At 35.6% G+C, this 25,529-nt stretch overlaps 1 protein-coding gene across 20 annotated transcripts in view; it reads left to right on the top strand.

Annotated features, from left to right (window-relative positions):
• The window catches only part of LOC104681778 (protocadherin alpha-C2), a 230,324-nt gene that overhangs the window by 154,327 nt on the left and 50,468 nt on the right, over positions 1-25,529 (top strand). The window contains exon 3 of one of the 20 annotated variants that reach the window (XM_010388188.2): positions 6,481-6,491. The exons of the other annotated variants lie outside the window; for them this stretch is intronic. Within the exon in view, the coding sequence (XP_010386490.1) occupies positions 6,481-6,491 (11 nt within the window). The remainder of the gene's footprint in view (positions 1-6,480; positions 6,492-25,529) is intronic. 20 annotated transcript variants of the gene reach the window in all.

The following is a 25,529-nucleotide window of genomic DNA, read 5'->3' on the forward strand; positions in this document are numbered from 1 at the left end:
AGAACTTTTTGACATGTTATAAATTTTCTCTATCTGCATATATGGGATGTGTAGCTACCAAGCACTTGAAATGTGGCTAGTGAAACTGGGCTACTCAATTTTTAATGTTACTAATTTTATTTAATTTAAGCTTAAATAACCACATCTGTTTAGTGGTGGCTGTAGTTCCAGAAGCTTTCTTGTTTTAACTTGCAGATTTAGATCTTAAATTACCTGAAATTGTTTTTGAATACAGTGCAATGTAGAAGTCAAGATTTATATTTTCCATGTGTAAATCCAGTTAGATTGTCTATATACACAGCACTATTGAATAAAAAGACCATCCTTTTCTCAATTCTACTGTGCAGTGCTACCTTTGTCATAAGCCACGTGACTTTATATATTTGTTCTGTTTCTGGACTCTTGATTCTGTTTCACTGGGCAACTTGTCTATTCTTGTGCCAATACCATTCTGTGTTAAATGTAGTAGCTTTTCACTTGTACTGATACATAACTGTGTAAGTTCTCTCACTTTGTTCCTCTACTTCAAGATTAACTGAGCTATTTTTGGCTCTTTGCATTTCTGTATAAATTGTAGATTCAGCTTCTCAGTTTCTATTTAAAAAAAACCCTGCTCTGATTTTAATTGGCACTATATTGAATCTGTAGAAAATATGGGGTATATTGAAAATATTTTATTTTGATCTTTATTGAATCTATAAAAATATGAGGCTTGTTAACATATTGACAATACTGAGACAGACAACCCATTATCAAGGTATATTCTTCCATCTATTTTATTATTTTATCTTAATGTTTATGTGTGTCTATGTGTATGTAGAGGTATTGCACAACTATTATTAGATAGCTGATATTTTAATGCTATTTTATTTTTTTTTTTTTTTTTTTTTTTTTTTTTTTTTTTTTTTTTTGAGACGGAGTCTCGCTCTGTCGCCCAGGCTGGAGTGCAGTGGCCGGATCTCAGCTCACTGCAAGCTCCGCCTCCTGGGTTCTCGCCATTCTCCCGCCTCAGCCTCCCGAGTAGCTGGGACTACAGGCGCCCACCACCTCGCCCGGCTAGTTTTTTGTATTTTTTAGTAGAGACGGGGTTTCACCATGTTCGCCAGGATGGTCTCGATCTCCTGACCTCGTGATCCGCCCGTCTCGGCCTCCCAAAGTGCTGGGATTACAGGCTTGAGCCACCAATGCTATTTTAAAACTTTAATTTTATAATTCAAAAATTAGCTGGACATGTTGGCACAAGCCTGTAATCCCAGCTACTCAGGATGCTGAGGCAGGAGAATTGCTTGAAACTGAGAGGCAGAGTATTAGTTTGGTTAATCAAAATAGAAAATTTTAACATACCTTGCTCAGAAACAGATAGAACAAGGAAACAAAAGAAAATCAATCAGGGTACTGAAAACTTGAATAATAGGAATAACCAACTTGTATGTGTGTGTGTGTGTTGCTGAACATTATCATCTGTGAGATACATTTATATTGTTGTGTGTAGCTGTATTTCATTCATTGTCATTATATAGTATTTCAGGGTGTGAATGGTCAATTTCTATAAATGTTCTGCATATTCAAGAAAAAGCAGTATTCCGACATTGCTTGTTGCAGTGAGCTCATTGCAGTGAGCTGGGATCACGCCACTGCACTCCAGCCTGGACAACAGAGTAATACTCCATCTAAAAAAAAAAAAGGCTGGGCGCGGTGGCTCAAGCCTGTAATCCCAGCACTTTGGGAGGCCGAGACGGGCGGATCACGAGGTCAGGAGATCGAGACCATCCTGGCTAACACGGTGAAACCCCGTCTCTACTAAAAAAAAAAATACAAAAAAACTAGCCGGGCGACGTGGCGGGCGCCTGTAGTCCCAGCTACTTGGGAGGCTGAGGCAGGAGAATGGCGTAAACCCAGGAGGCAGGGCTTGCAGTGAGCTGAGATCCGGCCACTGCACTCCAGCCTGGGCGGCAGAGCGAGACTCCGTCTCAAAAAAAAAAAAAAAAAAAAAAAAAAAAAAAAAAAAAAAAAGTTTAATTTGACAATTGGTTTTTGTTGCAAGTGTATTGAAATAATACTGATTCTATGTTAACTTTGTATACAATGTCCTTGCTAAATTGTAAAATCTTCTATTTTTATATTTTAGGTTTTCTACATATACTGTCATGCTATCCCCAAATATTGTTAGTTTTATTATTGTATTTTTTACTTTCTCTCTATTTTTTAAAAAATAGAGGTAGGGTCTCACTACATTGCCCAGACTAGTCTCGAACTCCTGGGCTCAAGCAATCCTCCCACGTCAGCCTCCCAAAGTGCGGGGATTACAGGCATAGGCCACCATGCCGGGTCTTTTAAAAACTTTCTAATCATATAGTTTTCTGGCTTTCTGGCATTGCCTATGAAATTCAGTATAATATTGAATAGAAGTAATGTTAATGGATAATCTTGTCTTATTCCTGGTCTCAGAGAGGAAGTTTTTAAATATTTAATATGAAATACATTGTTTGATTGGGTTTATTTGCATAAATCCTTTATCAGATTTATTAAGTTCCCTTTGTTTTTTAATTTACTATGTTTTTTAAAAATCATGAATAGGCATTGAATTTATCACACATTTTCTGTTATTGAATGGATAATATGGATTTTTATCCTTTTATTTTATTAATACCATGCATTACATTGGTTGATTTGTTAATGATAAACCAATCTTGCATTCTTGGAATAAACTCAGGTTGTTTGTGATGTATAGTCCTTCTTTATATCATTGGACTTAGTTTCCTAACATTTTGTTTACAATTTTTAAAATATATGTTTATGATAGAAATTTGTTTCTACAGAAAAAATAATTATTTTTAAAAACATAGTTACTGGGTAGTAGACTTAGTACCCGGATGATGAAATAATCTGTACCACAAACCCCTGTGACATGAGTTTTCGTTATAACAAACCTGCACATGTACCCCTGAACCTAAAATAAACGTTAAAAAGCAACACACACACACTCACATGCACAATAAATCGGCTTTTAACTTTCCATTCTTACAATGCTCTTGTCGGAGTTTGGCATCAAGGCTATCCTGGCTTTATATAGTAAGTTGAGAAGTGTTACTTTTCTTTCACTTATTCGGAAGAGTTTGTCTTAGTCCATTTGGGCTGCTATGTCAAAATACTATAAACTGAGTGGCTTAAAAACAATAGAAATTTATTTTTCACAATTCTGGAAGCTGGGAAGTTGATGATCAAGGCCTTGGCACATTTGTGTCTCTTGATGGCCCACTTCCTGGTTCATAAAACAGAATGTCATCTTCTTGCTGTGTCTTCACCTTCTGGAAGGAGCAAGGTAGCTCTCTGGAACCTCTTTTATGAAAGCTGTGCCCTCATGGTCTAATCATCTCCACAAAAGCCCTACCTCCTAATATCATAAACTTAGGGGTTAGCATTTCAACTTATGATTGCAGAGGAGGAAGGGACACACAAACATTCAGATCATAGCAAGTTTGTGTCAATCAGTATTTTTTCTTCCATAAGCATTTAAAGAATTAAGAGTGAAATTTATAGGCCTAGAATTCTCTTCATGAAAATCTTTTAAATTATAAATTCAATGTCTATAATATTAATAGTTATAGAATTATAAAGAGCCTCTATTTCTCATTGTATTAGTTTGGTTAATCAAAATAGAAAATTTTAACATACCTTGCTCAGAAACAGATAGAACAAGGAAACAAAAGAAAATCAATCAGGGTACTGAAAACTTGAATAATAGGAATAACCAACTTGTATGTGTGTGTGTGTGTTGCTGAACATTATCATCTGTGAGATACATTTATATTGTTGTGTGTAGCTGTATTTCATTCATTGTCATTATATAGTATTTCAGGGTGTGAATGGTCAATTTCTATAAATGTTCTGCATATTCAAGAAAAAGCAGTATTCCGACATTGCTTGTTGTAGTGTTCTGTATATGTCCATTAGGTCAGCTTTGCTAGTTGTATTGTTCAAATATTCTGCATTCTTTTTTATTCTTTTCGTTTGCTTATTTTATCAGTTACTGAGCAAATTATGTTAAAGTGTCCCACTATGAATAGTGAATTTTTTTCCTTGGATTTTGTCAATTTTTTGTGTCATATGTTTTAAGGCTATTTTATTTTATTAGATTCTTAACCAAATGTAAATATGTGATATCTTTCTGCTAAACTGAAACTTTTAGCATTATGTATTATTTACCTCTATTTCTGCTAGTGATAAAGTATTACAGTTTTTGTTTGCCTGAAATGTCATTCTTGATAGATATTTTTCCCTGGGTGTAAAATTCAAGATTGGCATTTATTTCATTTTGGTACATTAAAGTTACTACCTCATTATCTTCTGGGTTCCACTGTTGTCTCATTATGCTGCTTTATCAGTAACTTACTGTCTTTCTTCCAATTTTACTAATTTTGTCTTTTTGTGTGTCCAACATGCTATTAAAAGTATTCCTTGAGTTGTTAATTTTGGTTATTGTGTTTTCCATTTTAAAAATTATAATTATTACTGATCAAGTCTGCCATGATATTTTTTATAGGTTTCTGTTCCCTGCAATTTTTTTTTTCAAAACAAGTCTTGCTCCGTCGCTCAGGCATGATCATAGCTCACTGCAATCTCAAATTCCTAGGCTCAAGTGATTCTCTTGCCTTGGCTCCCAAAGTGTTGAGATTTTAGGCATGAGCCACTGCGCCTGGCTCCTGTAAATATTCTTAAGCTTGTCATTTATTTATTTAAATATATTAAATCTTCATCTGATAATTCCAGTGTCTGAAGTCTGCAAGTGTGTATCTGCTGTGTGCTGTTTCAGGTGGACAGCTCCATGTTTTGTGTGCCAAGTTTTATTTGACTTGTGATGGTCCATATCCTGAAAATGATATTTGTCAGGGTATCTTGAGATCTTGGATGGAAGTGCCTTTCTTCATGATAGATTTTTATACACTTCCCAGTTAGTAAATACTACTGCTTGTAAACCACTTTAAATCAAGTTAAAGACTTGAAGCTCCTTGGCTACTTAGACTACATATTCTCAGCTAAAAATATGCAGGATATCTAGTATCTAGCTACAAGTTTATAGGATTAAATTTTCCTTTTCTATTTTCCTTCTGGCCTTTTTGGTGCCACGTCAAATTCCCCAGCAGTTTCCTGGGCTGGAGAGTAGGTGGGTTTAGTTTTCACATACCATTACCTGGAAAGATAAGCCCTTTGGAGTTCCAGCTTAATGTAGTTTGGAGATCCCATAAGACTCCCCATCTTGAACATCCTGCTTCTTTTTCTTCCTTCCTTCCTTCTTTTCTTTTCTTTTCTTTTCAGATAGAGTCTTGCTCTGTCGCCTAGGCTGGAGTGCAGTGGCACGATCTTGGCTCACTGCAGCCTCCGCCTCCTGGGTTCAAGCAATTCTCTGCCTCAGCCTCCAGAGTAGCTGGGATTACCGGCGCCCACCACCACGCCTGGCTAATTTTTTGTATTTTTAGTAGAAATGGGGTTTCACCATCTTGGCCAGGCTGGTCTTGAACTCCTGACCTCGTGATCCACTCGCCTCGGCCTCCCGAAGTGCTGGAATTACAGTCATGAGCCATGGTTCCCAGCCTATCCTGCTTCTTAATTTCTGTCTTCCTACAATTTATGTCCAAGTTTATGTCAAGTTCAATATTCTGTTTACCTCTTTGGGCTTAGGTTTCCTCCACAATTTGTCCTAGCAGTTCCCCATTATCTTGTCAGATTTTCAGTGCTTGTAAGGTAATTGTTTTAATATTTTATCCAAGAATATTTAGTTGATTTCAGTAGGATGACTGCTGTAAATAATTTAGGCTGCCATTGCCTGATATTCCCTATCATAGAGTTCTGTTGCCAGTGACTAGCATCTAAGTAATATTGAAATGCTTTTATGTATATCTTAAAATATTTGAATTACTTTTGTTTTGAAATCAATAGTATCTTTACTTTCCTTAAACCTTGATAAGGGATTTATATCTCTTATTATTAATTTTGGGAAAAAATAATTCATAAACCTGGTCTATTATGAAATGTTTACTAATTGAGCCAAGAGAGCACGTGCATTCACCTAAAACATTCACATAATCAAACTTTACTAAAGGGGATATTTGTGACTTTGCTTGACCTAAAACAGTTTCTTTATTTCTCTATTCCAGAGCATAAGATATTTAAAATGTGGAGGCAAATAAGATATCCATATCATTAAAAGATATCTAAGGCTGGGTGTGGTGGCTCATGCCGGAAATCCTAGCTACTTGGGAGGTCGAAGCACAAGAATCACTTGAACCAGGGGGAGGTAGAGGTTGCAGTTAATAGAGATTGCATCACTGCACTCCAGCCTGGGTGACAGATGAGACTCTGTTTCCAAAAAAAAAAAAAAGAGATATCTAACAATAAACAAGTAAACTATCAATTATAATACAATCAAATTCAAGCTACAACTGAAATAAATACATGCTCTCTAGGAAACTCAGAGGGAAGCAACTAACTCAGTATAGTGGGGGGTAGGGGGTTGAGGCAGAAAAATCTTCCTATATAGGATGTCATGTATAATTATAGTGTTTATATTTGCCAATTATAAAAAAAATGGCAAAAGAGATCTCATTCAGAAAATCAATAAGCACAACATTTTTAGGAATAACTTTAGTGAGAAATATGAAGTAAAAGTATGAAATTTTGTTGAAAAATATTTTAAAATTTTGTGTAAATGAGATGACATAATGTATTTTTATGTAGAATATTACAGAGGCATGTTTTCCACAAACTAGTTGGATTTGGCCCTGTGTCAATAAAAATTCCAGTAAGATGATTTCTTTACTTTAGCATGACAACTTTTTTCCTAAAAGTTATCTCTAAGAATATGCATGAAGAAAAAAAAAATTGAAAAAGATTTAAAGACTTTAAAGTGTAAACATTCTGTTATCAGAATTAAATTTTGGGGCTGGGTGTGGTGGCTCACTTAATCCCAGCACTTTGGGAGGCCGAGGTGGGTGGATCATTTGAGGTCAGGAGTTCAAGAACAGCCTGGCCAACATGGTGAAACCCGCCTCTACTAAAAAATACAAAAATTAGCCAGGCATGGTGGTGGGTGCCTGTAGTCCCAGCTACTCTGGAGGCTGAGGCAGGAGAAACGCTTGAACCCTGGAGGTGGAGGCTGCGGTGAGCCAAGATCACGCCACTGCACTCCAGCATGGGAGCCAGAGTGAGACTCTGTCTCACAAAAAAAAAAAAAAAAAGAATTAAATTTTGGGAAGACATTATTAGCAATATTGTGCAGTATCCATTGGACAGGATGAGAGTAGAGGAAAGGAGATTATTAAAATATACAGGTAAGAAATTATGGATATTTAAATTCAGACTACAGGCAAGGGCTTTAATATGATATAAAGAATAGAATTGATAAGGCTAAATGTGGGAGATACAGTAAAATAATAAATAGATGCTATCAACGTTCATGGAAATGTTGAGTTCAGTATGCAAAATGTCATGTAAATAGACATAGACAATAGTTGAATTTGTTGATCTGAATGGGGCTGAATTCTAAATATAGATTTTGATGCATCTGCATAAGGAAAATCGTTGAAACTGGAGTATGGATAAAACTATGAACAATATATAAAGTGTGAAAAAAAAGGGACAAGGTCAAAATATTGTGGAACACATTAAAAGGTCTGAGAGAATGAAAGTCCAGTCTAAGAAGCAGTAGATGTAGGAAAAAAACTAGGAAGTGGTCCTTTATGCAAAGCAAAAGAGGAAAGTTTGAAGAAAATGAGTTGATTGAAGTTGTAAGATTTCACAGAAGTCAAGTAAGAAGAGGTCTCTAAAGTGTTCATTGGACTGGTCATTATGATGTCATGAGTACTTTAGCATGAGCAGTTTCAGAAGTGTGGTTATAGGAGAATCAGTGAATTAAAGAGTTAAAGGAGTTAAGAAAACAGAGACAGAACTGTTGAGTATCCCCCAAAAGCAATTATCTTCAAAATATGGAAAACCAAATTGGGATACAGAAAGGCTTCTTGTTAAAGATAAAGGAAGCCTGAGTAAGTCATGGGAAAAGCGTACTAGAAAAGAAGAGGTTGAAGATTAGAAGAGTTGAAAATTAAAGGGCCAAGGCTGGTTTTTTGTTTGTTTGTTTTGTTTTGTTTTTTAACAGGGTTTTACTCTGCCGCCCAGGCTGGAGTGCAGTGGTGTGATCACTGCTCACTGCAGCCTTGACACCCTGGGCTCAAGCGATCCTCCTACCTCAGCCTCCTGAGTAGCTGGGAATACAAGCATGCGCCACCACACCTGGCTAATTTTTAATTTTTTATAGAGATGGAGTCTCACTGTGTTAGCCAGGCTGGTCTCAAACTCCTGATCTGAAGCGGTCCACCTGCTTTGGCCTCCCATAGTTCTGTGATTACAGGTGTGAGGCACTGGACTGAGGCTTCTTAAATGGTGGCAATGAACATATTTCATATTTTAAATGATTTAAGTATTTAAAGATCACAGTTTTCCTGGCAACTTACTGTAGAGATCACTTCAGAATTTTCCTGGGTAGAGTAGTGTGCTGTAGAAGTATAGTGTTGTAAGCGAGTGTGGGTTGGGAGTCCATACCCCTTATTTATCTATTCTGTGTATCCTATTAATAACAGTAATTGTCAGGTTATTTTGTCTCTGAACAGTAAGTCTGAGCATTTACATGGAAAAAATGCTGGGTTTATTCCTCCTGTTATTGTATTTTACAAGTCTGTCGAGGGTCCACAGTGATCTTTGCCCCATAATTGTAAAATGAGATATTAGAATCATCCTTATTTCTCTTAACCACCTACTCCACTGTACAGTTCCTATAATACCTATAAATCCAGAAACATATCTTTATATTGGCTTATGCCTTCTTTAGATGATTGTAATTAAGAGTATCGTCTTAGGCCGGGCGCGGTGGCTCAAGCCTGTAATCCCAGCACTTTGGGAGGCCGAGACGGGCGGATCACGAGGTCAGGAGATCGAGACCATCCTGGCTAATACGGTGAAACCCAGTCTCTACTAAAAAATACAAAAAACTAGCCGGGCGACGAGGCGGGCGCCTGTAGTCCCAGCTACCCGGGAGGCTGAGACAGGAGAATGGCGTGAACCCGGGAGGCGGAGCTTGCAGTGAGCTGAGAGCTGGCCACTGCACTCCAGCCTGGGTGGCAGAGCAAGACTCCGTCTCAAAAAAAAAAAAAAAAAAAAAAAAAGAGTATCGTCTTAACCTCTCTGGTGGGTCTACTTTAATAGTTGTGGGTCATGAATGGTTTTTTACTCAGACATAATTATCTTTGATCTTACATAAAGAAAACCCTAGAGACTCCACAAAAACACTCTTGGAACTAATAAACAAAATAAAGTTGAAAGATAAAATATCAACATACAAAAATCAATAGCATTTCTGTACACTTTTGAACTATCTGAAAAATAAATCAAGAAAACCATGCTATTTAAAATAGCTATGAGAAAATAAAAATACTTAGGAATAAATTTGACCAAGAGGATGAAAGACTTGCACGTTGAAAACTTTAAAACATTGATGAAAGAAATTGAAGAAGACACAAATAAATGGAAATATATTTTATGTTCATAACTTGGAAAAATTAATACTGTTTAAAATGTCCATATTACTCAAAGCAGTATACAAATTCAATACAATTCCTATCAAAATTTCAATGAATTTTTTAATAGAAATATTAAAAAACTTTCCTAAAATTTGCATGGAACCACAAAGTATCCCAAATACCCAAAGCAATATTGAGTGAAGTAAATAAATAAAACAAAATGTACAAACAAAAAATAAAGCTGAAGACATCATGCTAACTGGCTTCAAAATATACTTCAAAGCTATAATAATCAAAACAGCATGGTACTGGCATAAAAAACAGACATGTAGACCAATGGAGCAGAATAGAGCACCCAGAAATAAATCCACACAGTTACCATCCACTGATTTGCAACAAAAGTATCAAGAATATATAATGGAAAAAGGACAGTCTCTTCAATAAATGGTGCTGGGAAAATTGGATATCCAGATGAGGAAAAATGAAACTAAACCCTTATCTCACACTGTATACAAAAGTCAACTCAAAATGGATTAAAGACTTAAACAGACCTGAAATTGTAAAACTAACAAAAGAAAATACCGGGGGAAAGAGCCATAACACTGATTTGAGCAATGATGTTTTTTATATGACCCTGAAGGCACAGGCAATGAAAGCAAAAATAGACAAATGGATTGCATCAAACTAAAAAGCTCCTACACAGCAAAGGAAACAAGAGTGCAGGGACAATCCACAGAATGGGAGAAAATATTTGCAAACCATAAATCTGATAAGGAGTTAACATACCAAATATATAAGGAACTCAAACAACTCAATAGTAAGAAAACAAATAATACGATTTAAAAGATGGGCAAATGATGTGAATAGACATTTCTCAAAAGAATACACACAAATGACTAACAGGTATACTAAAAAATGCTCAACATCATGAATCATCAGAAAAATGCAAATTAAAACCCCAATGAGATATCACCTCACACCTGGTAGAATGGCTATTATTGAAAGAGGAAAGATAACAAGTGTTGGAGAGCATGTGGAGAAAAGGGAACTCTTGCACACTTTTGGTAGGAATGTAAATTAGTACAATCATAGAAAACAATATGGAGGTTACTCAAAAAATTAAGAATTAAACAACTATCCAGCAATCCCACTACTGGGTATATATCCAAAGGAAATGAAATCAGTATGTCAAAGACCTATCTGCATTCCCATGTTCATTGCAGCATTATTCATGATAGTTCAGATACAGAATCAACCTAAGTGTTCATAGTGGATGAATAGATAAAGAAATTGTGAAATATATATATATATACACAATGGAATAGTCTTCAACCATTAGAAAGAATGAAATCCTGTCATTTGTGACAACATGGATGAATCTGAAGGGCATTATGTTTAGTGAAATAAGCCAGACACAGAAAGACAAATACTGCATGATCTTATTCACGTGGAATGTAAAAAAGCTGATCTCATAGAAGCAGAGAGTATAAGTAACAGTGATTACCAGAGATGAGTAGGGTAGTAGTAAGGAGGAGAGATTGGAGAGAGGTTGGTCAATGGGTACGGTTACAATTAGATAGGAATAATAAGTTCTGGTGTTTTATTGAACAGTAGAGTGTGGTTTTGAACAGTAGAGTGTGGTTAAGAATAATGTATATTTCAAAATAACTATTATAGAAGAGAGGAGTTTTAGTGTTCTAACTTCAAAGAAATGATAAATGGATATGCAAATTACCCTGATTGGATCATTACGCAGTGTATATATGTATTGAAACATCAGATTGTAGCCCATAAATATGTATGTGTCAATTAAAATAATAAAAGTAATAAAATGTATAGTTACTTCCAGGGGGTAGAAAATGTGGTATATATTCATGGTATACTACACAGCCTTAAAAAAAAGAAAATCCTGTCATTTATGACAGGAAAAACAAGTAAGATAATCCAATGTACCATGTGTTGAAAAGACTTGTTCTTTTTATTGCATTATCTTGACATCTTTGTAAAAAGTCAGTTGGCCATGAATGTATGGGCTTCATTCTGGACTCTATTTCATTCCTTTGATCTGTACATTTATCCTTTCACTAAAAGTAGATTGTCTTGATATTGTAGCTTTATACGTTTGAAAATCACCTGTGAAATCCTCCAACCTTGTTCTACTTGTCAAAATTGTTTTGGCTATTATAGGTCATTTAAAGTTTCATACAAATTTTAGAATCAATTTTTCAATTTCTACAAAGAATTCCGCTGGGATTTTTATTGGGAATGCGTTTAACATATAGATGAATTTAGGGAAGTTTGGTATCTTAACAATATTGAGTCATCAGATTGTATGAACATATATACCTCCATTTACTCGGGTCTTTAAAAAATTCTCTCAGCATGTTCTGTAGTTTTAAGTATTGAGGTTTTGAAAGTTTTTTGTAATACCTATTATGTATTTTATGGTTTAAAAAATTCTATTGTAGATGGATTTTAAACAGATTTTTAATTTGCATACAGAGACTATTTCTTCCTTTCCAATATTTATATTTATTTATTCATTTTGCCTTTATAATGGCTAGGACTTCCAGTACAATATAAAGAGAAGTGATGAGAGCAGACATTCTTGCCTTAACCCTGATCTTATGAGAAAAGTGTTCAATATTTTACTATTAAGGGTATGCTATTCATAGGTATTTCCCAAATGCTTTATTAAATTGAGGAAATACCCTTTTCTTTCTAGTTTGCTCAGAGTTTTATCATGATTCATTGCTGAATTTCATCAAATGTTTTTTTTATCTATTGATATGAGCATATGATTTTCCTTTATTTTACTAATATGTTGGATTACACTAATTGAGTTTTGAATGTTGGAAAAAACCTTCCATTCCTAGGATAAATCCCACTTAGTCATGATATATTATCTTTTCAAACATTGTTAGATTTAACTTGCATTTTAGTAAGTATTTTTACATCTGTGTTCATGTAGAATATCTGTAAATAATTTTGTAAAGAATATCTTTTCTTCTTGGGGGGTAATGTTTTCATTAGGTTTTAGTATTTCTAACCTAATGACTTAGGAGGTGTTCCTTCCTCTGTTTTCTGAAAGGTTGTATAATATTGGTTTTATTTCTTCCTTGAGTGAAACATTCTGTGCCAGGGGTTTTCTTTTAGGGAAAGTTTCTGATAATAAATTCAATTTATTTCATAGGCTTGCTATTAAAAATGAAAATACTGTTTATATTTTACTTCATGCTCTGTCAATTTTGTTAAGTTGTATTTTTTAAAGGATTTGTCAATTTCATTCAATTTTTCTTATTTGTTTTCACAAAGTTGTTAATAATATTCTCTCATCTTTTAATGTCTGTATAATCTGTAGTAATAACATCTTTTCCATATTTTATATTGGTGATTTGTGTTCTATCCTCTTTTTTAAATTGATAAGTCTAGCTAAGAATTTATCAATTTTGTTGATTTTTTTCAAATAGCCAGCTTTTGACTTTGTTGATATATTTTCTATTGTTTGGTTTCTATTTCATTAATTTCTGCTTTTGTCTATATTATTTGCCTTCTTATATTACTTTGGGTTTACTTTGCTCTCTTTTAGATCTTAAATGGATTCTTAGGTAACTGATTAGGTAACTGACATTTCTTCTAATGTAAAAAAATTAAAGCCACGAATTTAGTAGTATGAACTGCTTTATTTGCATTTTACAAATTTTTATATGTGATGTTTTTATTTTTATTCATTTAAAAGTATGCTCTAATTTCCACTATGATTTAATCCTTTCACCCACTCATTACTTAGGCGTGTGATCAAGTTTACAAATATTTTTGGTTTTCCTAGCTATCTTGTTGCTTTTGATTTCTAATCTAATTCTCTTTTGGTCAGAGAACATTCTCTGCATATTTCAGTCTTTTAAAAATCTGTTTAGACTTTTTCTGTGGCCCAGCAACAGTCTATCTTGATGAACATATCAAGTGCACTTGAAAAGAATGTATATTCTGTAATTGTTGGGTGTAATGATTTATAAATATAAATTATTGTTATCCAGATTTTCTGTGTCTTTATTTTTTTGTCTAGTTGTTCTATCAATTGCCCAGAGAGCAGTGTTAAAAGTCACCTATCGGCTGGGCGCGGTGGCTCAAGCCTGTAATCCCAGCACTTTGGGAGGCCAAGACGGGTGGATCACCAGGTCAGGAGATCCAGACCATCCTGGCTAACACGGTGAAACCCCCGTCTCTACTAAAAAATACAAAAAACTAGCCGGGCGAGGTGGCGGGCACCTGCAGTCCTAGCTACTTGGGAGGCTGAGGCAGGAGAATGGTGTAAACCCGGGAGGCGGAGCTTGCAGTGCGCTGAGATCTGGCCACTGCACTCCAGCCTGGGCGACAGAGCGAGACTCCGTCTCAAAAAAAAAAAAAAAGTCACCTGTCATCATTGTGTTTATCTCTTTGTGTCCATTTTTGCTTCATGTAATTTGAAGCCCTGTTATTAGGCACACACATTTATGATTATTATAATTTCCTGACTTATTGATCCTTTTATCTTTATAAAATATCTATTTGTTGCTGGCCATACTTTCTTTCTGGAAGTAGCTTTTGTCTGATATTAATGTGGCCATTCTAGTCTCATGTTTCCTGTTTTCATGGCATATTGCTTTTTATTCATTTTACTTTTGTTTCTTTAAAGCATGCCCTTATAGAAGTGTATTGTTGGATCTTGCTGTTTTACCCATTTGATAATATCTGCTTTTTAATTGAAGTGTTTAGCCCATTCACATTAGTGTAATAATTGATATGTTTAGATTCATGTCCTTCAATACATTATTTGCTTTCTATTTGTCCTCTCTGATTTTGTTCTTCTGTTTCCCCTTATCTATTGTCTTTTGAATTATTTGGGTATTCCTCAGAATCTCTTTTAATTTTTAGATATACCTATTTTTAGATTTTTTTACTTGCGTTTTTTAGTGGTTGCTATAAGGATTACAGAATACATACTTAACTTTTCTCAGTCCACTTAGAGTTAATAGTGTACCACCTTCTTAAAATATAGAAAAGTTACAACCATGTAAGACTATTTAGCTCTTCCTATGCCATTGCTTATGCTATAGTTTTCATTTGTACTAAATCTCATACAATACAAAACCCACAAGACACAGTTATAATTTTTGTTTAAGCAGTTATTATGTACTTTAGAGAATTAAGAAGAAAAAAATAGTCATTTCTGTTTACCTAGTCATTTACCATTTCTAGTGCCATTAATTTGTTCCTAAAGAGCGGAGTTTCTCCATAATGTCTTTTTGCTTCAACCTGAAAAACTTTATTTAGCACTTTTTGTAATGCATATATGCTGCAGTGATTTATCTTAGTTTTCCTTTATCTGAAGATCTATTTATCTTGCATTTGAATGATATAGAATTCTGGGGGATTGACAGATTTTATTTTCTTCCACATAAAAAAATGTTATTCCACTGTCTTCTAATGCTCATAGTTTCTGACGAGAAGTGTATAGTCATTTAAGTCATTATTTCCTGTGTGCAATATGATTGTTTTGTTGCTCTTGTATGGCTGTGGGGACACTTATTTTAAGGTTTTCTACTTACCTTTGGTTTAGAAGTTTGACTATGATGTGCTTATTTATGCTTTTCTTTATTTTTATCCTGTTTAGGGTTGACTGAGTTTATCAAACATGTAAATGTATATTGTTAACCGAATTTGACAAATTTTTGTTCCTTATATCCTTAAACTTTTTAATGCTAATTTCTCTCTATCCTTTCTGGACTCCAATTACATACAAATGGTACTTTTTAAATATTGTCTGGTTTTACCATAGTAGGGTTAAAGTTTGGTCCTTTAAGACTATACACTTCTTTTATATTCTTATATATTCTATATTGTTCCATAGGTCTGTAAGATTTATTTTATTTTTATTTTATTTCAGTCCTTTTTCTTTTCTTCAGATTGGATCACTTCTATGGATCTATTTTCAGATTCACTGACTTTTGCCTCTTTTAGCTCCATTTTTCCTAAAATCAGGCAGTGAGTTTTAATTTCAAATATTATATTTTTATTGCTAAAATTTTCATTGGCTCTTTTGTATTTTCCTTTTTTTCTGATAAGATTTCCTTTATTTTCATTCCTTACCAACATGTTTTCCTTTATCTTATTGAATATAGTTACAGTAGCTACTTTAAAGTCGTTGTCTGCTAATTCCCATATCTGTGTCATCTCAGGTTTGGATTCTTGATGGTCTTTACCTTTAAGAATGCATCACATTTTTCTGGTATTTCATGTTAGGTAATTTTGGATTTTATCCTGATATTATTAGTGTGTTATTTTTGAGATTCATCATTCTGTTTGTATTAGTCCATTATTGCACTACTATAAAGAAACATCAAAGACTGGGTAATTTATAAAGAAAAGAGGTTTAATTGGCTCACAGTTCCACAGGCTGTAGGAAGCATGATGCTGGCCATCTGCTTGGCTTCGGGGGAGGCCTCAGGAAATTTAAAATCATGGTGGAAGGCAAAGGGAAAGTGGGCTCGTCTTACATGGCAGGAGCAGGAGCAAGAGAGAGAGAAGGGGGAGGTGGTACACACTTTTAAACGACAAGATTTCGTGAGAACTCTCACTATTATGAGAACAACATTTAAGGGGGAAATCCACCCCCATGATCCAATCACCTGTCACCAGGCCCCACCTCCAACATTGGGGATTACAATTTGACATGAGATTTGGGCAGGGACACAGATCTAAACCATATCACTGTTATATTTCTATGAAGGGTGTTAACATTTTTGTTTTAGTAGCGAATAAACTTGATTAGACTAAAAATGCAAAATCTTTCTTTCTTCTGCTGGGTAGCAGTTCAAACTTCAATTTAGTTCTTTTAGCTTTAGCCTTTGCTCTTTATATGTGATTGAGGGACAGCAGAGATGTGGGAAGAATTTAATCATTGAATTTAGGGCTCACCTTCTTTTGTTCTGTGCACTCAAGGATTCCCTACCCCTCTCAGTTGTGGATTACAGTGCTGTTGCTCCTGGCTCCTTCCCTTTGTCCCTTAAGATGGAGAAACTAGGGATTATCTGTCAGAGTTTTAGCTTCCTCATGCTATGTCACAACCTTGACCAGCTATTAGGCCAAAGCAACAATAACAGGAAACTCACTTCATGCTGATTCCTTTCTCCGTTTTAGTGCCCTCCTCCCCCAAAACTGCCTGCTTTTGTTTATTCTCCAGAGTCCTTAGATATTTGCTTTATGTATTTTGGCCAGAGGCTACAGTTGTTATCTCTGGAAGGGTCTGTTTATTATGAGCTTACTTTGATGTACTAGACTGAGCTTCAGACATTGTGTTTTGAAATTTTTGCTTAAACATTACATTTATCCAAGAATTAAATTTAATATTTATTTTTTTTTTGTTCAACTTTTAAGTTCTGAGGTACATGTGCCAGTTGTGCCGGTTTGTTACACAGGTAAACATGTGCCATGGTGGTTTGCTGCACAGATCAACCCATCACCTAGATATTAAGCCCAGTATCCATTAGGTATTCTTCCTGATACTCTCCCTCCCATTGCTCCGCGGACAGGCCCCAGTGCGAGTTGTTCCCCTCCATACTTTCATGTGTACTCATCATTCAGCTCCCACACATAGTGGGAACATGTGGTGTTTGGTTTTCTGTTCCTGCATTATTGTGCTGAGGATAATGGCTTCCAGCTCCATCCATGTCCTTGCAAAGGACAAGATCTTGTTCCTTTTTATGGATGCATAGTATTCCATGGTATATATGTACTACATTTTCTTTATCCAGTCTATCATTGATAGGCATTTGGGTTGATCCCATGTCTTTGCTATTGTGAATAGTGCTGCAATGAACATACACATGCATGTATCTTTTTTTTTTTTTTTTTTTTTTTTTTTTTGAAGCGGAGTCTCGCTCTGTCGCCCGGACTCTGGAGTGCAGTGGCCGGATCTCAGCTCACTGCAAGCTCCGCCTCCCGGGTTTACGCCATTCTCCTGCCTCAGCCTCCCGAGTAGCTGGGACTACAGGCGCCCGCCACTTCGCCCGGCTAGTTTTTTTGTATTTTTAGTAGAGATGGGGTTTCACCGTGTTAGCCAGGATGGTCTCGATCTCCTGACCTCGTGATCCGCCCGTCTCGGCCTCCCAAAGTGCTGGGATTACAGGCTTGAGCCACCGCGCTCGGCCGCATGTATCTTTATAATAGAATGATTTATGTTCCTTTGGGTATATACCCAGTAATGGGATTGCTGGGTCAAATGGTATTTCTGCTTCTAGATCTCTGAGGAATCGCCACACAGTCTTCCACAATGGTTGAATTAATTTACACCCCCCACCAACAGTGTAAAAGTGTTCCTTTCTCTCCATCTGTTGTTTCTAAACTTGTTAATAATTGCCATTCTGACTGGTATGAGAAGATATCTCATTGTGGTTTTGATAGGCATTTCTCTAGTGATCAGTGATGTTGAGGTTTTTTTCACATGTTTGTTGGCCGCATGAATGTCTTCTTTTGAGAAGTGTCTGTTCATGTTCTTTGCCCACTTTTTAATGGGCTTGTTTGAGTTTTTCCTGTAAATTTGTTTAAGTTCCTTGTAGACTCTGGATATTAGACTTTTGTCAGATGGATAGACTACAAAATTTTTCTCCCATTCTATAGGTTGTCTGTTCACTCTGATGATAGTTTCTTTAGCTGTGCAGAAACTCTTTAATAGATCCCATTTGTCAATTTTCGTTGAAATTGCTTTAGGCACTTTTGTCATGAAATTTTTGCCTGTGCCTATGTCCTGAATGGTATTACCTAGATTTTCTTCAAGGTTTTTATAGTTTTATACTTTTATGAATTAAGTCTTTAATTCATCTTGAGTTAATTTTTGTATAAGATGTAAGGAAAGGGTCCAGTTTCAATTTTCTGCATATGGCTAGCCAATTCTCCCAGTATCATTTATGAAATAGGGAATCTTTTCCCCATTGCTTGTTTTTGTCAGGTTTGTTGAAGATCAGATGGTTGTAGGTGTGTGGTGTTATTTCGGAGTTCTCTGTTTTGTTCCACTGGTCTATGCATCTGCTTTTGTACCAGTACTGTGTTGTTTTGGTTACTGTAGTTTTGTGGTATATATGAAGTCAAGTAGTATGATGCCCCCAGCTTTGTTCTTTTGCTTAGTATTGTCTTGGCTATAAAGGCTCTTTTTTGGTTCCATATTGATATGGTTTGGCTGGGTCCCCACCCAAATCTCACCTTGAATTGTAGTTCCCGTAATCCCCACATGTTGTGGGAGAGACCCAGTGGGAGGTAATTGAATCATGGGAGCGGTTATCCCATGCAGTTCTCATGATAGTGAGTGAGTCTCATTAGATCTGATGGTTTTATAAGGGCTTTTCCCTTTTTGCTTGGCACTTCTCCTTCCTGCCACCATGTGAAGAAAGATGTGTTTGCTTTCCCTTCCACCATGATTGTAAGTTTCCTCAGGCCTCCCCAGCCATGCTGAACTGTGAGTCAATTAAACCTCTTTCTTTTATAAATTACCCAGTCTCAGGCAGTTCTTTATAGCAGTATGAGAACAGACTAATACACATACGAATTTTAACATAGTTTTTTCAAAATCTGTGATGAATGTCAATGGAAGTTTAATAGGAATACCATTGAATCTATAAATTACTTTGAGCAGTATGGCCATAATACTGATTCTTTCTATCCATGAGCATGGAATGTTTTCCTATTTGTTTGTGTCCACTGTGATTTCCTTGAGCAGTGGTTTGTCGTTGTCCTTGAAGAGGTCCTCCACTTCCCTTGTTAGCTGTATTCCTAGGTATTTTATTCTCTTTGTAGCAATTGTGAATGGGAGTTCATTCAAAATTTGGCTCTCTACTTGCCTGTTGTTTGTGTATAGGAATGCTAGTAGTTTTTGCACATTGATTTTGTATCCTGAGACTTTGCTGAAGTTGCTTATCAGCTTAAGAAGCTTTTGGACTGAGACAATGGGGTTTTCCAATATAGGATCATGTCATCTGCAAACAAAGATAATTTGATTTCCTCTCTTCCTATTTGAATACCCTTTATTTATTTCTCTTTCCTAATTGCCCTAGCCAGAACTTCCAATACTATGCTGAATAGGAGTGGTGAAAGAGGGCATCCTTGTCTTGTGCTGGTTTTCAAGGGGAATACTTCCAGGTTTTGCCCATTCAGCGTGGTAGTGGCTGTGGGTTTGTCGTATATATGGCTCTTATTATTTTGAGGTATGTTCCTTCAAGACCTACTTTATTGAGCATTTTTAACATGAAGGGATGTTGAATTTTATTGAAGGCCTTTTCTGAATCCATTGAGATAATCATGTGGGTTTTGTCTTTAGTTCTGTTTATGTGATGAATTACATTTATCAATTTGCGTATGTTGAACCAGCCTTGCATCCCAGGGATGAAGCCTACTTGATCATGATGGATAAGCTTTTTGATGTGTTGCTGGATTCGGTTTGCCAGTATCTTATTCAGGATTTTTGCACTGATGCTCATCAGGGATATCAGCCTGAAGTTTTCCTTTTTGTTGTATCTCTGCCAGGTTTTGGTATCAGGATGATGCTGGCCTTAAATGAGTTAGGGAGGAGTACCTCCTTTCCCATTGTTTGGAATAGCTTCAGAAGAATTGGTACCAACTCCTCTTTGTACCTCTGATAGAATTCAGCTGTAAATCTGTCTGGTTCTGGACTTTGGTTGGTGGGCTATTTGTTACTGCTTCAATTTCGAATTTAATATTTTTAAATCTTGGGTTAAATGGTTGAATGTGTGGAGAGTTAGATATCAATGAATGCATATTCTTAAAGGCATAAACTTTAACCCTGCTGGATATAGGATAAAATTTACATTAAAACACTATAATTAATCAGTCAATTTAAGTAAAATAAATTCAAGGCAGTGGTCTGAATTTCTCAGTGTACATTTAGATATTTATGGGAGTCATATAAAACAAATTATAAATGTGACTAAGGGCTTTTTATTAAGGAAAATGAAATATTGCTATGGACATGATTCTGTGTGTTTCTTTACTACACTCTATGAACTAAGAATTTTGGAGACAAATCATAAATATATAAATTGGTTTATTGATCACTGACTGGGAATATAAATAGGCACAAACATTTGGGGAAGCATTTTGGCATGTCTACCTAAAATTTAAACATGTAAACACTAGTCCCCCCTTACCTGCAGTTTCATTTTGAGCAGTTTCAGAAAATAGGTAAGCACAGTACAGTAAGATATTTTGAGAGAGAGACCACATTCATATAACTTTTATTATAGTGTATTGTTATAATTGTCCTAATTTATTATTATTTATTTATTTATTTATTTATTTATTTATTTATTTATTTTGAGATGGAGTCTCACTCTGTCACCCAGGCTGGAGTGCAGTGGCCAGATCTTGGCTCACTGCAAGCTCTGCCTCCCGGGTTAACGCCATTCTCCTGCCTCAGCCTCCCCAGCAGCTGGGACTACAGGCGCCCGCCACCTCGCCTGGCTAGTTTTTTTGTATTTTTTAGTAGAGACGGGGTTTCACTGGGTTAGCCAGGATGGTCTCGATCTCCTGACCTCGTGATCCACCCGTCTCGGCCTCCCAAAGTGCTGGGATTACAGGCTATTATTAGTTATTATTGTTAATATTTTACTGTGCCTAATTTATAAATTACACTTTATCATAGGCATGTATGTATAGGAAACAACATAGTATATATAGAATTCAGTATTATCCTTGGTTTCAGACATTCAGTGGGGATCTTAGAAAGTATCCCCTGTGGAAAAGGAGGGACTACTGTACTTTTAACAAGGCACTTCCCAGAATAAACACACAGACATATACATGCACACACTTTCAGAAATGCACTTAAATATTCAATCATGGAGTAAAAATTAATTATGAAATATATAGACAATGAACATTGTGTAGTTTTTAGATCAGAATTGTATATACTGACATGAAAGGATGTTCATTATATATGTTAAGTAATAACTAAGTTCATCATATATGTTAAGTAAAAAAAGTCACAAATTACGAGAAAGTGTTAATTGATTTGAGAATTTGTGTATTTTTTTTTCCTGTTTTGTGCTAAAAAGCTGAAGTTGGCATCAACCAAGACATATTGTTATCTATGTATCAAGCTAAATAATTTTAAGATCTTTAAGACTATTAATTGGGAGATGCTGTATAAATAGAATCAGTGCCAGATTTTTTGTTTCAATTCTATCAGCCAAGTATACTATGCTTTCTTTGCTTGTGTTAGAAAAGAGAGAGAGAGAGAAAAAAAAAAGAACAGAAGCAAAAAGTAAAGTTGTACAATAGTGTGTAGAGTGTGGTTCCATTTTGGTAAAATGTATCAGTGTGTGTATTTATATAGCATAGTCAAAAGCCTGGAGTGATATACAATTATCTGTTACTGGTCTAGTCTACAAGGGAATTAGATTTTAAAGGACTTTCACTTTCATTGCTTTTAAAAATTCTGAACAAATTTAATTTGGTACAAGAAGTATATATTTTCAATATTATTGAACCTAATTAAAATAAACTAGAGATCAAAAAATAAATAAATCACAGGAAGTTCACAGTCTGACTTTATCAGGATTGTTGCTATTTTCTTTTTTCTTTTCTTTTCTTTTTTTTTTTTTTTTTGAGACGGAGTCTTGCTGTGTCACCCAGGCTGAGTGCAGTGGCGCAATCTCAGCTCACTGCAAGCTCCGCCTCCCGGGTTCACACCATTCTGCTGCCTCAGCCTCCCCAGCAACTGGGACTACAGGCGCCTGCCACCACGCTCAGCTAATTTTTTTTTTTTTTTGTATTTTTAGTAGAGACGGGGTTTCACCGTGTTAGCGAGGATGGTCTTGATCTTCTGACCTCGTGATCCGCCTGCCTCAGCCTCCCAAAGTGCTGGGATTACAGGTGTGAGCCACCGCGCCGGGCCGATTGTTGCTATTTTCTTAACAGGTCATCAAACATTATCAGTGACCCTTGGAAAGAATGACTTTTATAATTTGAAAATCTTTTTTATTCTTCAACTCCTGCTGACTTAAAGAGCACTAAATCCACATATCCTAGGAGGCATCGCTGTCCAATATATCCTATGTGTACATTGATTTATGAACCAATAAATATTTCATACACAGTTGAGATTTTAAATGAGCTTATGATAATTGGATCAAAGGAATACTAGTCCAGCTTGAGAGTACTGCAGAAAACCAATCACAGAAAGCTATGATGAAATTTTAATTATAAAGGATATTGAATATCCTAGAGTGACAACTCTGTTATAATAGATGTAACATTGAATTGGAAAGAGAGAAAGTGAGATTTTCACCCATTTCTGTTTGAAATCAACTTTCTATTTCTAGTAAATTACCAAACCATTCTGTTTTAATTTTTATATCTTAAAGTTATCATTCACTGGAATGATTTAATGGGTTTATAAAAGAATTGACCAATAGATGTATAATAGATATAGAAAAGTAAGCCTGGGTGTGGTGGCTCACACCTGTAATAATATTATAGTATATTATTATAATTGTTCTATTTTATTATTAGTTATTGTTGTTAATCTTTTACTGTACCTAATTTATAAATTAAGCTTTATCATGGGTATGTATGTATGGGAAAAAATGTAGTATATATAGAATTCAATATTATCCTTGGTTTTGGACATTCAGCAGGGGTCTGAAGGTGGGCGAGCTGAGCCCACTTTGGGAGGCCAAAGTGGACAGATTGCTTGACCCCAGGAGTTCAGGACCAGCCTGGGCAACATGGTGAAATGCTGTCTTTACAATAAATACAAAAATTATCTGGGCATGGTAGTGCATGACTGTAGTCCCAGCTACCCAGGAGGCTGAGGTGGGAGCATCACTGAGCCTGGTGGTTGAGGCTGCTATAAGTTGTGATTATGCTACTGCACTCCAACGGGACAACCGAGTGAGACCCTGTCTCAAAAAAAAGTCACAAATTAAGATAAAGTGTTGATTGATCTGAGAATTTGTGTATTTTTTTCTATTTTGTGCTGAAAAGTTGAAGTTGGCATCAATCAAGGCATATTGTTATATATGGATCAAACTAAAAATTTTAAAGATATTTAAGACCATTAATTCAGAGATGCTGTATAAATAGAATCAGTACCAGATTTTTTGTTTCAAGTCTATCAGCCAAGTATAATATGCTTTTTTTTGCTTGTGATAGAAAAAAGAGAGAAAAAACACAGAAGCAAAATTGAAGAATTTGTAAATCATTTCTAAATAATTTCAATAAAATGAGCTCTGAAAGGGAAAATTTTTAGGTAACATTATCTCATCAACATGCCTTAAAGTATATTTTAATGTTCAGTAAGAACAGTGTATATTAACATGGTTAATTTAGAGGTTTTATATTTTACCCACATTATAATGTATTATGCCTGTAACTGCTAAAGGAATTTTGTAGCAAAATCTATCAAGGAATACACGAGTGGGATTTATATCAGAAAAATCAAAGCCATTTGTAAAGCCCCATTACTTAGGCAGAATATCGTAGGTAGGAGGAAGATGGTACTGAAAGAAGTTTGGATATGAAGTACAAATCTATTTTGCATCACGATTTTGTTAAGTCCGGCTGTTTATTATTAAAAACATGTACAGAAGATTCAGTTGAAGTTTCTAAATGAGAAAGAAACTTGTAGTTGTGGGAACAATAGTATTCCTTATGAAATACTTAGACATTAATAGCTTGAGACTGATAATACAGTTCTTAAGTTAGGGGTTGCACGTGTAGTGGTCAGATGTTATTTCAGAATCTCAAGAAACAGAGCCATGGTAAAAAGAAGCTCCTGGAGCTTCTGATAAACTCCGTCACCTTTCTGGGGCCCAGTTTCTTCATCAATACCAACCTCATTAAGGTCCTGTGAAGAGTACATGAGGTTAGACATGTACTGAAATAATAAGCCAATTCTTAAGTGCCAAGACATTAGGATGCACCGGGGTGGGGGGTGACCAAAAAGTCAACAATTACTTGATACTCTAGATGTATGTATGGGTAATTTTGAGAAGTAATCCTTCTTACACAGAGGTGTAGGTTTGTTTGTTCCAAGCAGCAAACATAATGGGTATAGGAAAGAGAAACTGTAGCCTTCACATAGACTAAGCTTTGGAAAACAGTTGGAAAACAGTTCAAATTCAAGATACTTCAACAATATCTAATGTGTTTTTGAAATATATTTTTAAAACCCCTATCCAAATCAATGAAAGCTTTGGCTAAAACCTACTTGGGAACAAGGATGTTCTTTAGTGCCAAATACTCATCATCTTATTTTAGTCTGTGGCTAAAATCCCAAGAGTTACAGAGGAGAAATAGGGCCAAACAAGGTTTTCTATTAAAATAAGAGGTCCCAAGTGATGAATGGAAACTTGGAACAGGTTTAATGGCAACTATAAGCCAGAAATTAGCTGAAATACACATGAATGAATTTGGGGCATATCTTGAGTTTCAGGTAGAAAATTGGTACTAAGTTTAGTGAATTAGAAACATAGCTTAACCTAAGCAGTTGTAATTCTTGTTCCAAAAATGCTCAACTTGCTGCTGGACTGGCATGGACACTTGCTACCTCCTTGTTTTGAGTCATTAATAAAATGTTGAATGGGGTATCTAGAGTATCGCGTAATTGTTGACTTTTTGGTCACCCAACCCCCTTGCATCCTAATGCCTTGGCACTTAAGAGTTGGCATATTATTTCTGTACATATCTAACCTCATGTACTCCTCTCAGGACCCTAATGAGGTTGGTATTGATGAAGAAACTGGGTCCCAAAATGGTGATGGAATTTATCAGAAGCTCCAGGAAGCTTCTTTTTACCATGACTCTGTTTCTTGAGGTTCAAGAACAAGATTTACCAGGCTGTGTTTCTTGAGAGACTAAGAGTGGATCCCTGTAGCCCCCATTAGAATTCTCCTTCTAGGTTGAAGTATT

This window comes from Rhinopithecus roxellana, chromosome 3 (genome assembly GCF_007565055.1).
Source record: "Rhinopithecus roxellana isolate Shanxi Qingling chromosome 3, ASM756505v1, whole genome shotgun sequence".
NCBI lineage: Eukaryota > Metazoa > Chordata > Mammalia > Primates > Cercopithecidae > Rhinopithecus > Rhinopithecus roxellana.